General features: G+C 37.7%; 1 protein-coding gene across 4 annotated transcripts in view; it reads left to right on the forward strand.

The window, feature by feature from the left end:
* SLC12A1 (solute carrier family 12 member 1) overlaps positions 1–18,948 on the forward strand; it is an 88,498-nt gene that overhangs the window by 46,221 nt on the left and 23,329 nt on the right. For all 4 annotated transcript variants that reach the window (XM_043920871.1, XM_043920874.1, XM_043920873.1 and 1 more), the window contains 3 exons: positions 8,472–8,612; positions 11,136–11,242; positions 14,957–15,039. In XM_043920871.1, coding sequence (XP_043776806.1) covers positions 8,472–8,612; positions 11,136–11,242; positions 14,957–15,039 — 331 coding nt within the window. The remainder of the gene's footprint in view (positions 1–8,471; positions 8,613–11,135; positions 11,243–14,956; positions 15,040–18,948) is intronic.

The raw sequence follows: 18,948 nt of genomic DNA on the forward strand, positions 1-18,948 counted from the left end.
GTGATAGGAGAATGATAAGTCAGTTTAGAATAGGACCCCTTTCCTTCATTCACATACCAAGGACTAGCAGGGGCCCATGATCCTGAACTTAAATGAGTGGATAAAATGTGTTTCAGATTCCACAGGAGACCAACTAAAAATGATAATACTTCTCAATCATGGCCTTTGAGTCAAGAAAAAGAGAACCAGCTCATAAATAAAATGAAAATATTTGGGGGTGATAACTGTTCTCAGAAATATGAAAGGATAGAATGAGCTAGAGAGCACTATTATGTAGATTAACTGATGAGGAAGAGCCAGACTCTATGGCCTTAAATGAAAGCAGGTAGAATTTAGATTAAATATTTGAATAAACTTGATGATACTACAGATATCTAGGGAGTTAAACTGAGTTTTCCATGCCTTAGATAAACATTCAAAGCTGAATGAGTTCCTTTTTGTTCAGGAAGTATGTGGTGGACTAAGGATAACTTACTGGTGGTTTTTCCAGGAGGTATTCAAAGTAGATGCTAAACACTTAACAATAATTATTGACCAGTCACTATCACCACTCTCTAAAGTGAGAAGAAAGCATTAATATTTTAACAAAATAATAAGTCTAAGTCCTCCAAACGAGCCTACTTCCACTTGTATTCTCACAGAGTGCTCTCTTGCACACACTGTGTGTGTGTCCCTGTTTCTCTCTCTCTGGGTCATGCACACACACCACTCAAAATCCTCAGCAGTGTCAGTGTATTATGATCATAATTACCTATTCTTCAAAGTATTTTCCTAGTTTTTCTTGTTTCAGTCTACAGAACAGTCTAGTGAGGAAGAAAGGAAAAGAAGCCCTATTTTCATTGCACTGACTAGAAAAGTGAGATTCAGGAAAATTCAATTATGCACAGGGTCACAGGACAAGAAGAAAGTGGCAGAGTCAGGATATTGGTCCAGGTCTTTGTGACCACATGGACTGTAGCTGCCAGGCTCCTCTTGTCCATGAAATCTTCTAGGCAAGAATACTGGAGTGGGTTGCCATTTCTTTCTCAAAGAGATCTTCCTGGGCCAGGGATCAAACTCATGTCTCCTGCATTTCAGGTGGATTCTTTCTTTACCAGCTGAACCACCGGGGAAGCCCTTAGAGTTGGATACTACTCCCTAAACTTCCAAAACTTGCCAGGGAATAGGGTAGCCAGGAAGCTGTGTAATCTAGCTAGGGCCAGTCAACTGTCCCATGATGCAGGGGTTAATTTACCACATGTCATTGTGACCAGCACTTAAGCATCTTTTAACACTTGGCAATACTCTAAATGCAATATGAAGCAAGCTGGTCATATTATCTTTCCTCTCAGTGGTTATATGATAGTAGCTCAAACAATATAACTCAATGTAATTATCCTATAGAGGTTAGAGGGAATCCTACTGACTACGTAAGATTGACAGGTTAAATAATGACCAACAGGGACTCCAGAGGATTTTATAAAATCTCATCAAGCACCCTACTCTCATATTATCAACTTTGGTGCCCTGGATTAGTGGATTTCATTTTGGCCAATATAATACCGGAGCCAGTTTTGGTGAAATACGCAGTTTGGGGTATTTTTCTTCTCTAGTAATTTAGAGAAAATTTAGTTTAGCAAGCCAATAAAATATCTCTAGGAAAGGAGAAATGAACTGAGAGTATAAACAGTCATATATTGGCAAGGGACACAAGGTCTTTTTAAGAGAGATTACTTTAAATTAACCCTTTGCTGCTTTAACGATAATAAAAGAGTATGGTTCTGGAATAATGTTTCATGTGAGATAGGTACTTAAGCCTGTTCCTCTAATGGCCCTGATTGCTTGACATGTATATTAGACCACTTCCTACATTACTGTGCTGGTCTCTCTGAGTAAGGCCCAAGAGCCTCGTCCCCAGTGCTGAGATTCTCTTTGGGACAGAAAATAGTCACTGTATCAGTTAATGACTTTTCAGTTAGTTACTTTCTGTGAGCTCCTGAGACTGCAGATGCTGTCAGCATTTTTCAACTCCATGCTCAGTCCTCAATCATCTTTACAAAGAAACAGATGGAAGGGGATGTAGGGAAAGTCAACGTAATATTATTTTTTTCCCCCCAAGACATAGTGATTGGTGGTTAGGCTGACCTTGTGGAAAAGGTTAAATGGTAACAATGATGTTGAAAGATAACAATTTACATTTTAACTCTAGAAAGCTCATGCTCATGGACTTCTGAGACACTCAGTTATGTTCTAAATCACTGTTTTGCCATCTATTAGCTGGGATTCCCTTGGGCACACGATATAATCTCCCTATGCTTCCATTTTCTCAGGTATAAAATGGGAATAATAATGATGATGACAGCACCTGTGTTTGTTACAGGGTCATGAGAACTCCAGAAGATAAGCTTTCTAGCATTCAGCTCAGAGTCTGTCAAACAGTAAATGCTCAATTAATTTTATTTGTTATTGTTGGTATTATTATTACGGGATATTTTTGATATACAGTTGTTGGCATTTTCATTCTGAAAACATACCCCCCTCAACAGAAACCTAAAACACCCTCTCTTAGCAAAACCAGGTCCAAACATTGGATCTTGGACTTCCAGTTATCCAGCAACTTGATCAGAATAGAACAGTTAGACGCGCACTCCCTCCCAGCTAGTCACGGGGCAGCAGGCTCTGGGCTCCATCCCTCTGCTGACCTCCAGTTACTGGCCATCTGCTCCTCCAAGTAAGGGGCAGACTCAGAGCTCACAGGCATTTCGTTGTTGGTGGGTAGGGGAAAATACATGCCCCTCAGCTGCCATATCCTGCAGACAGGCAGGGACTAGATGTTGTAGCCCTCAAAACTGCTGAAAGTGAAATTAAGAATTATACTTTTGCTGGTCCCAAGTCCACACTGTAGCCTTCCAACTATTCAACTAACATTCCACTCACCCGTCTGAGCTTCTGCCCATCTCTTGCCTTTTTCTGTGAAACTTAAAGATTTCAGAAGAGGGACCCTTCATCAGGACAAACTGGGGGATATTTTTTAAGGAATCTGGCTTTGTTACTTAAAATAATGTCTATTTTTCTCCTTTGAATTACCTTATAATAAGTTAGTGATATATCCCAGGAGGCTTTCTATTCAGTAAGTGTGATTTTCTTTTTCTTATGTGCTTCACTCCTTTCACCACACGAAGACTAGGGGTAGGATTCCACCTTTGAGCATCACCTCATGTTTCTGAGCATAGACATCTTCAGTGCATTCAGCAACAGGCAAATATGAAGCCAAGGGTTGTGATTTCCACTAATTGTACTGTATGTACAATGGCATTAAAAAAACACTGCCTTTCTTTGTCAGTCAGTTTCCTCACTTATTTGTAGTAGCTGGAGAGATAGTAATCATTGCAGATAGCTTAGTTTGGATTCATGTACCCTTAATTCTCTGAGTAGGGCTTCCCTGGTGGCTCAGTGGTAAAAGAATCTGCCTGCCAAGGCCAGGAGACATGGTTTTGATCCCTGACAAATGGAAGAGTAGAGCGACTAAGTCCATGTGCCACAACTATTGAGACCTTTTGGTGGCTCAGCAGTAATGAATCTGCCTGCAATGCAGAAGATGTGGGTTCGATCCTTGGGTCAGGAAGATTCCCTGGAGAAGGAAATGGCAAACCACTCTAGTGTTCTTGCCTGGGAAATCCCATGGACAGAGGAGCCTGATGGGCTACAGTCTCTGGGGTCACAAGAGCTGAACACTACTTAGCGACTAAACCACCACCACCATCAATTCTCCGAGTACACTACGTTCAGTTTTAAAAATCACACAGCTCATCATGTGAGAAGGCATAGTGTTTCTAGGCATAGCTGTCACTCATATACTTCTCAGTTTTACATTTAAAGGCAGTTTTTTTTTAAACTAAAGCAAATAAAAAATATACATTAAAGATGGAAAGGTGATCCAATTGATCTGGGATTTAACATGCTCATCACATAAAGTCATTATTGCCAAAAATGCAACTCTTACCTCTTTTATACATTTTGTTTCTGTTAAAACTGCAAAGGGCTTTCAAGTTTACTGGCATCGTTAATTAAGTACATTGTCGTGTATTGATTGAAAAATAAAGATTTTTTTTAAAGATTGCTTCTAGTTTTCATTTTGAAGCATTAAGAAAAATATTAGGTTAAATCACATGAAATTTACTTTTTTGTGTGTTGAAAGTCATTAAACACTGGCAACTTCATATGATGAAACTGTAGTCAGTAAAACAACACCCATATTCTACTTTTCTAACAACAGTTAACATTTTTCTTAGATGCTTCCACTCACTTTTTAAATGAAATAAACCATTACAGATCAAGCTAAAGTCGCCTTTATAGCCACTCAGCCCCATGGCTTTCTCCCTCTGAAAAGGCAATGTTATCTGATTTTGATTGGTGTTCTTCTAGTCATTTCACCTATGTGTACAAGATGTAGATCTATTTTGACTAATGTTTGCCTACTCATTATATTCTTTAAACCTGATTGTCCTGTTCTCTCTTCTCACTGTAAAGAAGAAAAGGAATAACATTGGACCAACTTCATTATGTAGATCCCCTTTTAACAAGATTTCACCATTACCTTTTCTCTTTTTTTTCATAAAATGTACAAAGTATCTTAATAAAACCTAAAACTCTCTTTGAATTCAACGAATCTTTTCTTTTGTCAAGGGAAGATAACCAACTTTCAACTCTGTGGCTTATGGAGGGCAGTTCAAGCATAGATAACCATGGAAAACTAAAATTCCCATTTTTTCTTCTATCATCATCCTTTTAATCTCTTCACCTCCATCAAAAGGAAAAAAGCTTTTTTTAGATGCACTTATTCTTTATTAGTCATTGAGTCTTTGTTATGATATTAATAAAATAATGACATGACAAAATACAGGGAGAATGAAGTGACCTATAAGTGGGCACTAGGATCATGAAGAGTTAAAATATCCACCAAATCAGAAAGGGAAAACTTTTCTTTCCCATAGTTCCAACCAGAGAGGCAATGAAAGCAAAGACAGAGCAATAAGACCCTTGATGTTTTAAAATATAAGAGTTGGAAAGAACACTGCATTTGACCCAAATTCCTGTATTTGACCCCAATAATATAGGAAATCCTTTGCAAATTCTTTTTCATAATATACATCTATTTGAAGTAGTGTCACATAAATTTATCCTCCAGACTAAATAATTAGAATTCCTTTACCCCTTTCTCTATCAATGACAAAGTCATAATATATACAAAATTTTTAGAGCTTCTTTGTTCAAATCCTGAATTAACTTATATTTTGACTCCTAACTGAGCTAATCTCTATAATATTTTAATTGGGTGATAAAATCCATCTTTGTGACTATTGATGTATTTGAACGTTGAAAAATTAAATTTCAACATGTCTTCCCTTTTTGTTAGTTCACTTTTCCCATACTATGTTTGTATTATAGCCTTGCCTCACATTAATAAGTGTGCTACAAGAATATTATGATTGTTTTAGCAAGGATAGTCTCTGCATGAAATATTTTTATAACTTCTCAATACAGCAAACTTAGGCATTAAAGTAAATCTCTCTGTCACAATTAATGTTTAATCTGGATTTTTGTATTACTACTAGATATACATTAGGCTATATTTGTTTAAATAAATGCCAGTTTCTCCAGAGGTTCAAAGTCATTGCGGTACAACTCAATATGCCGATGGTCTGATACCTTGCCTAGTTGTTGGTTATTCTTCTATCTCATGGTTATTGTTACCATTCAGCTTCCCTAAAGAAAATATTTCTTCTTTCTTTTGCAATTGACAATGTCTAGAATGCCCAAGAAGGACTAGTGGTTGAAATGCATTGACAGAATCCTGAGCAAAATTTGATTTATAATGACATATCTTTGGTCAGGCTAGATCTTCTGGTTTAATAACTATCCTTCCTCTGTACCTTCTCCATCTTCATTGGAGGTTCTTATTATTTAACTCTAAAGTAAGTTATCCAAACTGCTTTGATATGTTGTTATGTTCTAGAAAGCATTCTAGTGAAAATAAGTACAAAAAGAATCTGATACAATTTAAATAGAATACTAAAATGGAAGGGACCACAAATTACATCTAGTGTTATATAATAGAAATGTAATATGTGCCACAAATGTAATTTAAAAATTTCTAGTAGCCAATCAAGAAAAGTAAAAAGAAACAGGTAAATGCAAGGCATCCAGATTATTATTTCAACATTCAATGTATATAAAAACATTAATGAGACATTTTACATTCCTTTTTTTTTTCATACTAAGGTTTCATAATCCAGTGAATGTTTTACATTTCCAGTACATCTTTATGTGGACCAGCCAGATTTCAAACACCCAGTAGCAACATGTGGATAAGGGCTAATCATACTGAACAGTGATGGCCTAGACAATTTTCTTATTCTTATAAAAGTGAAAATAAAGTGAAAGTGTTAGTCGCTCAGTCGTGTCTAACTCTTTGCAACCCATGGACAACCCCCTGCCAGGCTCCTCTGTCCGTGAAATCCTCCGGGCAAGAATACTGAAGTGGGTAGCCATTCCCTTCTCCAGGGGATCGTCCCACTGGGCTGGGACGACCCCCTAGAGATGCAGGATTGAACTCGGGTCTCTTGCATCACAGGCAGATTCTTTACTGTCTGAGCCACCAGTGTAGAGCCCAAATCCAGAGAAAACAAATGGCACACCTAGGGTATCGGCTCATCCATTTCAGAGCCAGATCTGAGCCATACACTCTGCTCCCAGTTCAGCACTCTTTCAGCTGTATTGTAGAACACTAGTGAACTTAGGTCTGAGACTTAATTGAGATTGTGAGCACTTATTTAATATAATAAAAATCAACTTTGGATGAGCACTTACTACATTCCAGACATCATTCCAGATACTTTATCATGACTATTTGAAATGACCTTGCAGAATAGCTATTTGATCCCTGTTTCTGGAATAATGTATCAAAGCTCAGACATCATTAATTACCTGCAGAGTGGCCAAATGAACCCAGTTCTATCTGATCAAAAACCTGGTATCTTTTTCATACGTAACAAGCCTTTTCTCTCTAATCCAAGACCCTCTAAGACTATGACTCCAAGAATGGTCTGAGGACCAGCAGCATCAGTGTCATCTGGGAGTTTGTTAGAAATGCAGAATCTTCAGCCTTGTTTCAGTTCTACTCAGTGCATTTTACCAAGATCTGAGGTGGTTAGTAAGAAATCTAAAACAATTCAATAAAATATTTCCATCAACTGAAAGAATTTTTCAGGAAAATAGTAGATTTGTACCCTTGTCAGGCACATGGTAGATAATCAGAAATACTCTTGGGGTTGATTTGAAACATGCAAAGAATAAAATTAGCTTGAACCTCTAAGGAAGAAGAAACAACAGAAACTTTAATTAAAATGAGTTTCCAGAACTCAACTCTTAAAATTTTAAAATGCTTCATCTACCACCACAACACCTGCCTCCTTCTCTCTTAATCTCTTCTGTTCTTCCCGTGCCATAGGTATGTGAACATCTATTTCCACTAACTTTGTTGAGTAATGGCAAATGTTAATGTGAATAGGAATATGTCTACATTGGGCTTCCCAGGTGGTGCTAAAGGTAAAGAACCTGCCTGCCAATGCAGGAGACATAGGAGATGCGAGTTTGATTCCTGGGGCAGGAAGATCCCCTGAAGGAGGGCATGGCAACCCATCCCAGTATTCTTGTCTGGAGAATCCCCATGGACAGAGGAGCCTGGTGGGCAACAGTCCATAGGGTACAAAAAGTCAGACATGACTCTAGTGACTGACCACACACGATGTCAATATCACACAGAGAAAAGTGATACAACGGTGTCTTCACCACATAAAAAAACAAAGAATGGGCCTGATAGAATTATCAAGATGTAATTGTTCCTGCCAGGATTTGCAACTCACCACATTTTGGCTCCCAAGAGTGCTGTCACGTTTCTTGAAACTGGGCTCTAGCTGAGGCTTCCTTGGTATTCATAAATGTGGGTCTTGCTATTTAAAAAAAAAATTTGGTCATACCGCACAGCATGTGGGATCTTAGTTTCCCAAAGAGGGACTGAACCTGCCCCCTGCATTGGAAGGCAGAATCTTAGCCACTGGATCACCAAGGAAGTCCCCGGCTCTTGCTATTGAGTCAAACGTTGATGGTGTATTTATCCTGAACCTCGTCAATCACATTTTCTGTATTTTTTCTCTTGTGCCATCAGCTCTTTCTTTCATTTGACATGAGGCAGTTAACTAAGCAGGTGCTACTACATCTAGACATTCTGCACGGAAAGTGAGTAATGCGAGCAGCCCAAGTTCTTTCCAGAAGGTTGAATGTCTGTGAAGCCTGTTTAGTGAGGTGTTTTCCCCTCTTTCCCATTTCTTAACCCAACACGGCATTGCTGGCTATTTTTGTCCTTTAGAAAATAACAGCAGTGCGATGTATAATAGCAGGGCTTCTAACCAATATTTCATTGTGTCATACAGGGACCGCGCAAGCTGTGTGTTAAAGAGATGAACAGTGGCATGGCAAAAAAGCAGGCCTGGCTTATAAAGAACAAAATCAAGGCATTTTATGCAGCAGTGGCAGCAGATTGTTTCAGGGATGGTGTCCGAAGTCTCCTTCAGGTAAGGCTGGAATTGAGAGAATGAGTACAGAGGCAAAAGACAATTAGCACTCCATTGTAATGAAGCTCCCAAATGGAACTGCTCCAGTGAGGCATCAGAGATCAATATAGACAGTTAAGGAATTCATTTTGAATTCCTGGGGATAGGCAAAGCTAAAACAGAAGCAGAGAGGTTCTATTACAGTGAACTATGAGTGATACACTGGAAATGGAAAATGAGGTTGCCTTTGGCCAACAGCATATATTCTGTCTCATACTTATTGAAATGCAAATTTGTTCTGATAGTTGACAACATTCAAGCTCCTATTAAAACTTCAAACTATTTTTACATCTCATACTGCATATAGCAAGGCTCAAGTCAGGCATTCTTTTCCTTTTTTCTTTTGCAAATGGTGTGAGAGCAGCTGCAAGACTGGACTAAATAAATGTCTGGTGATCTGGGCATAAAATCTCCCTCTCCTCCTTAATTATTTCCAGAATTTTAAGTGAAATGTAATAATCTCTGTGGTTTAACACTAAAGCTCACAGTTCTTCCATCTTTTCTCCCTTATTCTTTCTTTTTCTCCTCTCCTTTTATAATATACAGAATCTTTCCCTAGTTCTGATTTTCTAAATTTAAAATGCCAGAGCATTCTAAAACAATCCAGGAGAACCTCAGAAATTGTAGGGCTTGGCTTTCTAATAATTTGGACTTCAGTATTGTTGGAAAAACTTGATTGTACATATACTAAATGATATATTTAGCTTTCAGAATTGCCATCTACAGGAGTGTCAAAATTCAGGATTACATCCAGTTAATGCTGATGGCTTATGCAGGCCGGAAAGAAAGCACATGGATTAAATTGTAATATTTTGGAGAATAAGAGTTTTTGATGCATTCCTGTCTCTAGTATCCCCAAAGAACAAAGTAGCTTGACATGTAGAGAAACCATTTCTGAAAAATCTATTACCTTCCTCTGAATACCAACGAGCCTCTGTTACTAATTTGATAAACCATGGAAGTAGATGTCATTGCAAGATGCTGATTTTCCTTTCAGTGGCAAGTTATTTTTCAGTAGTTCTTTGGTTAAATGGGTTGAGAAGGTTACACATTTAATGTAAAATTATCATGGAAGGTTAGTAAAATAATAAGAATCTCAACTAGGAATGAGACAACAAATACAGAATAAGAACATGAAGAGGGAAGACATTGGCACGTAAAACAATTCACCTATTAATCCAGAAGAAATTGTAAAAAAAAAAAAAAAACTTGACATGAATTTCTTCAGAGAAAAATGGGAATAAGAGAGGTCATGTCAAAAAGGGCAGGACAGAGTAGTAGTAAAGGGAAGCACTGACAACTATACCATTTTGAATAAAACCTTCTTTGCATCTAAAAAATTATGATATGAATGGCCACATCCTCAAATCATAGTCATGGAAAACACTACTTCCATACTGCCGTGTGTCTGCCAAGGGTCAGATGACAGCTCTAAGGAGCTATTCTGCTACCTGTACATTTCTAAGGACAACACACAAAATGAGGTGGAGGCAAAGCTTATTTCAGGAACTCTCTATCAATGCCTATCTTTTTTTCACTTGCTACTGTCACTTCAACGTCCCACTTTGGGACAAAAATGTCCCACTTTTCTCACTGTGTCACTATTCCCATGACCCAGAATATCCTGCCTTCACTTCCGCTGTTCCCCTTACTTTTACTTGGTAACATCTAACCAAACTGCCAGATCCAAAACAAATGTCAGCTCTCCCAAGAAACCATTCAAAATTTTCTGCCTTACACTTCCATATGATTTCTTACTGCATTTGCACATTAATAATAATTATTTGTATGTATCTGTCACCTCAATCTTATTCTAAACTCCTTCAGGCCAAAGAATGTGTCTCACTACTCTCTCACAGCACCTAACATAGCACTTTGTAATGAATAGGTGCTCAGTGATATCCCCGATTAAATTTAATTAACTGGAAGCCATATCCTGTCACCTAATGGGGGGAATGAAACTTCTGGTATGGAAGATGGCTATTAATGATACTGTCGTGTAAGAGGATTAGATTCTGGAAACATAGCTCAGTTATTCTTCAATAAATAATGTAAGTAGAAGTTTCAGTGGTTCTTCTATATAGGAATTTTCCAAACATGGATTTTATTGCTAATGACATTATGGATATAGCAGGTGGAAATGAGCTTTGAACCACCAAGTTACAGCACGCATGCCAACAGTTAAGCCAACCCTCACTTGATTTTAAATTATTGAACCATTTTAATGAGTGTATCAGAAGAAATGCAAATGACTGCTAATTTAGAAAAGCTACATTTCTGTCATCTAAAATCCATTTATGGCTGAGATGATTTAGAACTAATCTTTCTATTTTATGCTTGGGTACGGGCATGAAGGACATGCAGTAAAATGTAATCTAATCTTCAGAACATTACTTCAGTGCTCTTTTGGACATTATTTTTCATTTGCAGAGGTAGCTTCCTGGTCTGGTAAGAGTTGCCCATGTGTTTATCTCCTCTGTTTAGGCCTCGGGCTTAGGACGAATGAAACCAAACACTCTGGTGATTGGATACAAAAAAAACTGGAGGAAGGCTCCCCTGACAGAGATCGAAAACTATGTGGGAATCATACAGTAAGTGATGGCTTTCAAGACGTGCTCTTGTTTGTCAAGCACTAAGCAAGGCAGTACATAACTGACACTGTTGTACAGAATGAATTGCCTGAGAAGACGTCATTCCCCTGGTGCTCTGAATTCTTTAGCAAAGTGGAAAAACACTGCCAGTATTAAAACTTGAGGGAATCGTGTCTTCAGAGGAGGAGGGGTGGGGAAAATTCGGTGTCAGAGAAAAAGGTAAACATAAAGAGTTACAATCTTAAAACCTATTTACAAGATTAAAAGGCGAGGACAACTAGGTAAGGAAGGAATTGTTTTTTCAAAACAGTTGGAATCTTAGGTTGGCTGATGTGCTCAATTCAGTGATCTTACCTTGAGCCTCACCTCCCCCGTTGTGATACAAGGATCCACATGGCAGGTGCCTTTGACAGGTAACAATGTTAGTTTATGGACAAAAAGTGAGTTTAAAATGCATGTGACATCTAATATCTAAAAATGGAAGAAGTCATGGGATAGGGATAATAATGCTAATCCTTCAAAGACTAGTTGGCACCAGGCTAATGTCCTTAATGTGAATTATCCCACTTAATTCTCACAAGAAGCCTTTGAAGTAAGGACTACTACTGTTCTGATTTTATGAGTAGAGACATAGACATTAAAAATTAAGTAAAAGGCAGAAAATGACAAGTTGGAATTCTGACCCAAGACCAACCAAGTTCAAAGTTTAAACTAACGATCACAATGCTATGCAACCTTCAAAAGCACATGTATACCCAAAGTATTACCTGGCTTGGTTCCTTCTTTAAAGTAAGAGAAGACAAATACTATACATACAGAGCAACTCAGGGTGTCCTCAGTGACAATTCTAGAAAATTGAGCCTCTCTTCCAGACTTGAAAATACTTAACCAGCTTTGTCTCAAGGAGGGTGATATTAGCTAGGCCTAACAGCCATCTTTTGTGTCAATAGCTCAGAAAGTGGAATATTTCCTGTCTGATTTCATACCACAGGGCAGAGAACATGCCAAGAGGTCTGACTGCACTTAGGATTCCATAATACACAGGAAAAAAATTCCTCACCTCTTCAAAGCAGGTGTATACCCAGTGTTTCTTATACCAGGCTTTGTCTTCCGGCCCCTGCTAGAATGAGTATCACATTTACCATTATTTGGGGGAGATTTAGGGAACACAACAAAATATTCCCATATTAGTTCTATTAAAAAGAAATAAAAGAAAATAATTTTCATCTTCTGAAATTATATGCATTACTGACCAAACAATCATTTAACAGTCCTCCTAACATGGGGAACTCATGTATTAAATGCATCCTTCTGAACTGTGTTCCCTAAACATGTGACATCTAGATGCCATGTGCGGCTATCTGGCTCTGACTGGTACTCTAAGTTTAGGACTAAACCAGGTGATCAGGGACAGAATTTTGCCAGGCTTAGCAAACAGCTTTTTGATATATTTAAAATCACAATTAGCTGCTGGCCAGACACTCTTAGAAATGGACTAGATCCACACTCTGTTATCCTGATTCTTCAGTAAAGTTTCATCCTCATCTTTAGAAAGAAAGAGGGGTGGAGTAAAAAGGAAAAAATAAGTGAATCTTCGGTCAAAGAGTCCATTAGTGATATAATATTATCTGAGTTCATCTTCCAACCTCCCTACCATCTGAAATATTCTAAAATTTCAAAGAACCAAAAATTAAGCTGGGGAGACTCCTGGCTTTTATACAAATTAATCATTGGTAATAAAATTTAGTGTTAAGGTGGATCAAATTTGTACTAGTATAAAACTTAGCTGGCTTGATAAAGTTAAATGATTTTATTACCACAGCAAATGGAGTCAACACAAAAGGAAGACAATCAGATATCCATTTTGTATTTCTCTAACTTTTTCATTTTATTTTTTTAATGACTTAAAGCACAGTACTATTATTAACATAAAGGGGTATTACTACAATAATACAATATTTTATTGATACCATTTTCTTTGAGTAAAAGATTTTAAATTTCATAATATTCATAAGTATGATTTAATTTTAATTAGACTTTTATTAGTTTTCATGGGCTGTCATAACAAATGACCTCAAAGTTAGTGGCTTAAAACAACACAAATGTGTTAGCTTACAAAAGTGTAGGTTAAAAGTCTGACTGTCTGAAAGAGAAAGAAAAATACCATATGATATCAGTTATATGTGGAATCTAAAATGATACAAATGAACTTATTTACAAAACAGACAGGCTCACAGACTTAGAAAATAAACTTAAGGTTACCAAAGAGAAAGGAGGTAGGGGAGAGATAAATTAGGAGCTTGGTATTAGTAGGTACAAACTACTATATATAAAATAAATAACATGGTCCCACTGTATAGCACAGGAAACTATATTCAATATCCTGTAATAAACTATAATGGAAAAGAATATCTATATATAACTGAATCACTTTGCTATACACTGAAAACTAACACAACATTGTAAATCAACTCTACTTCAATTAAAACAAAACAAGTCTTACACCAACCCCCTGGACTGTTTTCCCTTCTGGAGGTTCTAGGAGAGAATTCCTAGCCTTGCCTTTTCTAGGTTCTAGAGGCATCCCACTGCTCATGGCCTCTGTCTCCATCTTTACAGCTTTTAATGGTCAAGTCCTTCTCCCACCACATTGCTCTGACCTCATCCTCTGCTTCCAAATTTTACTTTTAAGGACCTTTGTCATTATACAATATCCTGGTCCTGGATAATTTTGCCTAACACAGAATTCAGATACCTTTTGTGGAACACACTGTCTACTTTTTATAATCAAGGACACTTAGAAATAAGATTGATCAGGATATTACTTTGTGGAACTTTTGCTAGAATGGATCTATTATTTTAAGTGAAGTACACTTATGGTTCAAATTTTGAATGGATATTATTACTATACTGAACTTATTTATATTGCTATTTGAAAATTGAGGTTTATTTTGGCAAGAGACTTTTTTTTTGCATATCTCTATAGTTTCTGGGAAAGGGTGACCAAATGAAAAGTCTCTTTGGGCTTCAGATCCATAAAAGATTGAACAAAGGAACTCCCAGGGAGACTATTTCAAATGAATGCAAAGTACCAATTGGTTTGCCTGATATTTCAGGGCAGGGAAAATGTATTTTATAAGAATGGAGATAAAAGAACTAGTATTTCTTTCCCCTCTAGATAGTCTAATTCCATTGGGTTGGGTTTAGAGAAGATACAACAGCCAACTTCATCAGGATAGGGTTGCCTTGAAAAAGTTACTTCAAATGGTCTCTCTAAAATCAATAATGAAAGTTTCTTAGAGGAACTGGAGACATTTTTAACTGGGAACTTGCTGTCAAAAATGTTGTAGGATTCCCCCTCAATGGGTAAGCAGTTTGGCTGGTAATTTCAAAGGGTTTGTGGCCTTGAGACTTCTGTACAGTGATTGTTTTGTTTACATTAGAAAAGAATAAAATATTTTAAATAATCAAAATTCTAATCTTAAAATTCTAGTTGATAGTATTGTTTGAATAAGAGTTAGTTACCTTTCCTCGGAATACATTTTTAAAAGACATAAAGGGAAAACAAGCAAACAGAAAAAGCATCAACTCTTGACTATGTTCAAAAGTAAATTTTGGTAGCTTAATTACATTAAAATCCTAGAAGTTTAGTATGAGTCCAAATCTTGAGGATTGAGTCATTTAAATCACTAACTATTTTGTTTCCTCTTTCAGTGATGCGTTTGATTTTGAGATTGGTGTTGTCATAGTCAGAATCAGCCAAGGATTTGACATCTCCCAGGTTCTTCAGGTGCAAGGTATGTACTATCTTCATTCAACAACCAGATATTCACCGAGCACCTACCCCTGCCTGGTGTTGTTCTAGGTGCGAGGGGATAGTGCAGAGCCCAATACAGACAAAACCTGCTAACAACGGAGCTCTTGGCAGGACAACGTTCTTGCCCTACACAAGGTGTACCCTTTCCCTGTGTTTTTCTCATTGTTAACATAAGTGGTGTTTGTCTTGCTAACCAGAAATATAGAATAATTCAGGGCAGTTATCAGACTTCTCATCACAAAACCACAAACCTAGTATCACTAAAAATAAATACATTTGGTGAAGTAAACTGCCAAATTAATTTTTGCAAGATGTTTCAAAAAAATGAAGATTAATTATTTCCTTGGAAAAGCATGTATTTTGTTTAAGAGTCTGTGATCTGGTTTGTAGCTAATATGGAAATGAGCCTGAATGTATCATGCTGTGAATCACTAATCTAAGTCAGAGACAGAAGCACTAATTCAGATTAGTGATTCTGCTTTTTCCCTGTAGAGGATTCCATAAACTCCTTGTTAAGTCTTAGAGTATAAACATACCCTCTTGTGTATAAAGTGAAGGACACATCTAAAGAGTCAGCAAAACACTAGGATAGGTCACTAATCCTTGACTCACCTCTTTAGCTGAACTTCACAATGGAGTGCACTGACAAGATGATACTAAAACAGAAGGATATTTGGGGGTAACCTCTTGTGTACCAGGTATGGTGTATATTGCAGTGCTGGATAGACTAAGACTACTAAGAGTCTGTATCATAGCCTTGTAACGGAAATGGGTGCACTATTAGTGTGATAATAGCTATATTAATAGGGTACTATGGAAAAGGAAAAAGGGGCACTTAATTCCAGGAAGGCTTCCTGGCCAAGTAGGAGCTAACTAGCTAATGGTTGGAGAGAGAAAAAAAGAGAATTTGAGCAACAGCATTCTTGGCAAAGAAGAGAGCATTAGCAAAGATGTGGGACTATGGAGGAGTGAGGTATATGGACACCTGAAAGCACATTCATATTACTGAAGCAGATCATAGTGAAATATAAGGCTGCTGATAAAAGATCCTGATTCAAAAGGCTCATTTGCCTTATTAAAAAGCACAGACCATATTCTATGGACAATGAGGAACTGCTGAAGAGATTTGAAGGGAGGGAATAATATGGTGAAATTTGAGTTTTAGATCTCATACTCTTTCAGTTACATGGAGGATGGACTTGAAGAGGACTAGACCAGAGACAGAAATATAAATCAAAAAGATTTTCATAATCAAAGTGAGCAGGTGACAGCTTGGACTAGAGCAGCCTCTCTCAGGGGATGGAGAGAAAAGGACAGTGTACTTTGGGGGTACAAAAAGCAGACTTCTGGGTTTGATAGGATGTGTGCGATGGGAGAGAGGGACAAGAGGAAAAAGATTCCTTGATTCCTTGGCTGACAGTGAACGGTGGTGCTATTAGTGGAAATGGGAACCACAAGAGGAAGAGAGAGTAGTAGGTATAATGAAGAGATGTCTGGTTCAGTTGTAAACAATGTCCTATAGGAAATCCTACTGGAAATGTCCAATAGGCAGTTAGATAGTCCTAGACTTAAAGGACAAATCTGAACTGGAGATGATGATTTAGATGTTTTGGATCAAATTATATACCCCCAGAATTTGTATGTTGTTAAGTCCTAACCTCACAGTGTGGCTATATTTGGAGACAGCGTCTTTAATCAAATAGGTAAGGTAAAATGAGATCCCTGGGTTGGGTCCTAATCCCATATGAATGGAGTCCTCAGGAAGAGAGATTAGGACACAGACAAGCACACAGGAAAGATCACATGAAGTCAAAAGGAAAAGATGGCCATCTGCAAACCAAAGACAGAGGCCGCAGAATGAACCAACCCTGCCAACACCTTGACCTTAGTGTTATTTTCTAGAACTGCGAGAAAATAAATTTCAGTTGTGTTCTGCCCATATACACGGTATATATCATGGCAGCTCTACCAAACGAATACAAGGAACACCATAATTAAGGTGAAAATTGAAACTGTGACACTGGAAAATACAACCCAAAATGTGTGTAAGGGTTAAGAGCCCCAAGGCACAAGACAAAGGTCCCAAAGGAAGACCGAGGAAGCAGTGGCCAGAGACGAAAAGGCACCAGGAGTCTGTGTTGTCATGGAAGTCATGGGAGCAGAGTGCTCAGAATGCGAACCATCAGCAGAGTCAAATACAGCAAAAACACCAGTAAATTGCAAATGAAATATAACGGACATGGCACAGATAATCTTAGAACAATGTCTGTAGAGCAGTGTTGGCAGAATCCAGAGTGCAGTGGGTTAGGGAGAGGGTGTGAGATGATGAAGCAGAGAATGTGGATATGGCCCACCACCAGGAGCTAAGGAGAGGAATAAGGCTGAGGAGGTCTACTATAGACCTCAGAATAGGAGAAGTGTTTGTTTCCAGGTGAAAAAAGAAATGGGTTCTAAAGAGCAGGAGAGAGCGAAGACGAGGATAAAGAAAGAGATGGCCATGGAATAAGATCCTGGAGGAAGGGGAAGATCAAAGGAAGGGCATGGATGGAAGAGTTGGCGTGACACAGAAGAAAACTGCTCCATCTTCTAAAATTGGAATAAAAGAAGTGAGGATTGATGAAGAGTTATGTGGATTTGCAGGAGTGGTAAACTGAGGAAGATCATTCACAATATTCTCAATTCTCTCTGTGAAGCTGGAGTAATTTTGCTAGCTGTCTGCTTTTTCTCTAGTGACATTTGATCTCTGGGGTTGAGAGGATCAGGGTTTTGCTGGGTAGGTTCACAGAAAGGAAAACCCTACAAGAGATTTGAGAGTGCAACTGGCTGATGGGTTCAGAGTCTTTTTTTTTTTTTTTTTTTGGCCATTTCACCTCTCTCTCATCCTAACAGAAGGAACCATGAGTGAATCAGGTGAATTTTATGATGTAACAATTCTTTTGTTGCAAGAGAGCAGGAAAAAGAAGAAGAAATTAGAAATCAAGCATTTGTATAAGATGGAGAGTCACTATCTGATATGCATACTCTATAATTCTGCATGAAGAACTTTAAAAAATAAAACTCAGAGTAGAATCCATTCTATGTAAAATTGCTGTGTTAAGGCTATCTTTCATGCCTGCAGGCTTCCTTTCTATGTCCCTTTTCTTTTTCATGGACCTTTTACATCTTCAGGTCAGATATACTAATTCTATGTGGTAGTCACGATTAATTTATATTCCTTCCTAATAGAATGTAATGCATTAATAGCAATCATAGCTAACACTTTCGAGCACTTACTATGTGTCATGTGTTATGCTTCATGTTCACACATATTATAATCGTTATCACCCCAACTCCCCTATCAGGCAAATACTATCATTGTCCCCATTTTACAGCTAATAAAATTGAGGCTTAACTAAGATTCACAGCACCAGTAATTGGTAGAGCTAAGATTCAAACCTGTGTGTATCTGAAGCCTCTATTCTACCTTTTAAAAGAGGAGAACTAGAGGAAAATGACTTACATAATGAGAAGCAGTGGTGAAACTGGAGAGATAGGAATGAAACAAAGCCATTTCTATCTATTCCTTAAAAAACCCAGCATAGGGGCTTTTTGACTATGGTAAGATAAACATGACTCTGAGGACAATCACAAGAACCTAATATTAAGAGACCTAGTTTGTTAACTTCTACATTTTAGTTTGATTTTTCTGCCTTTTGAGTTGTCCTGTCTTTCCATCTAAAAAATAAGAATGCAAACTATAATTTGTATTAAATTACACATTTGCTTTGTATGTTGATCTCTTCAGGCTGAAAGATGTGATACAGCTCCCACCCCTCACTGCTCCATCTGCCAAAATGCCCTGTCAATTTAGTTCTATAAAGCAATACAGCCAGCAAATTCTGTATATTTC

Source organism: Cervus elaphus, chromosome 12, assembly GCF_910594005.1.
Source record: "Cervus elaphus chromosome 12, mCerEla1.1, whole genome shotgun sequence".
Lineage (NCBI taxonomy): Eukaryota > Metazoa > Chordata > Mammalia > Artiodactyla > Cervidae > Cervus > Cervus elaphus.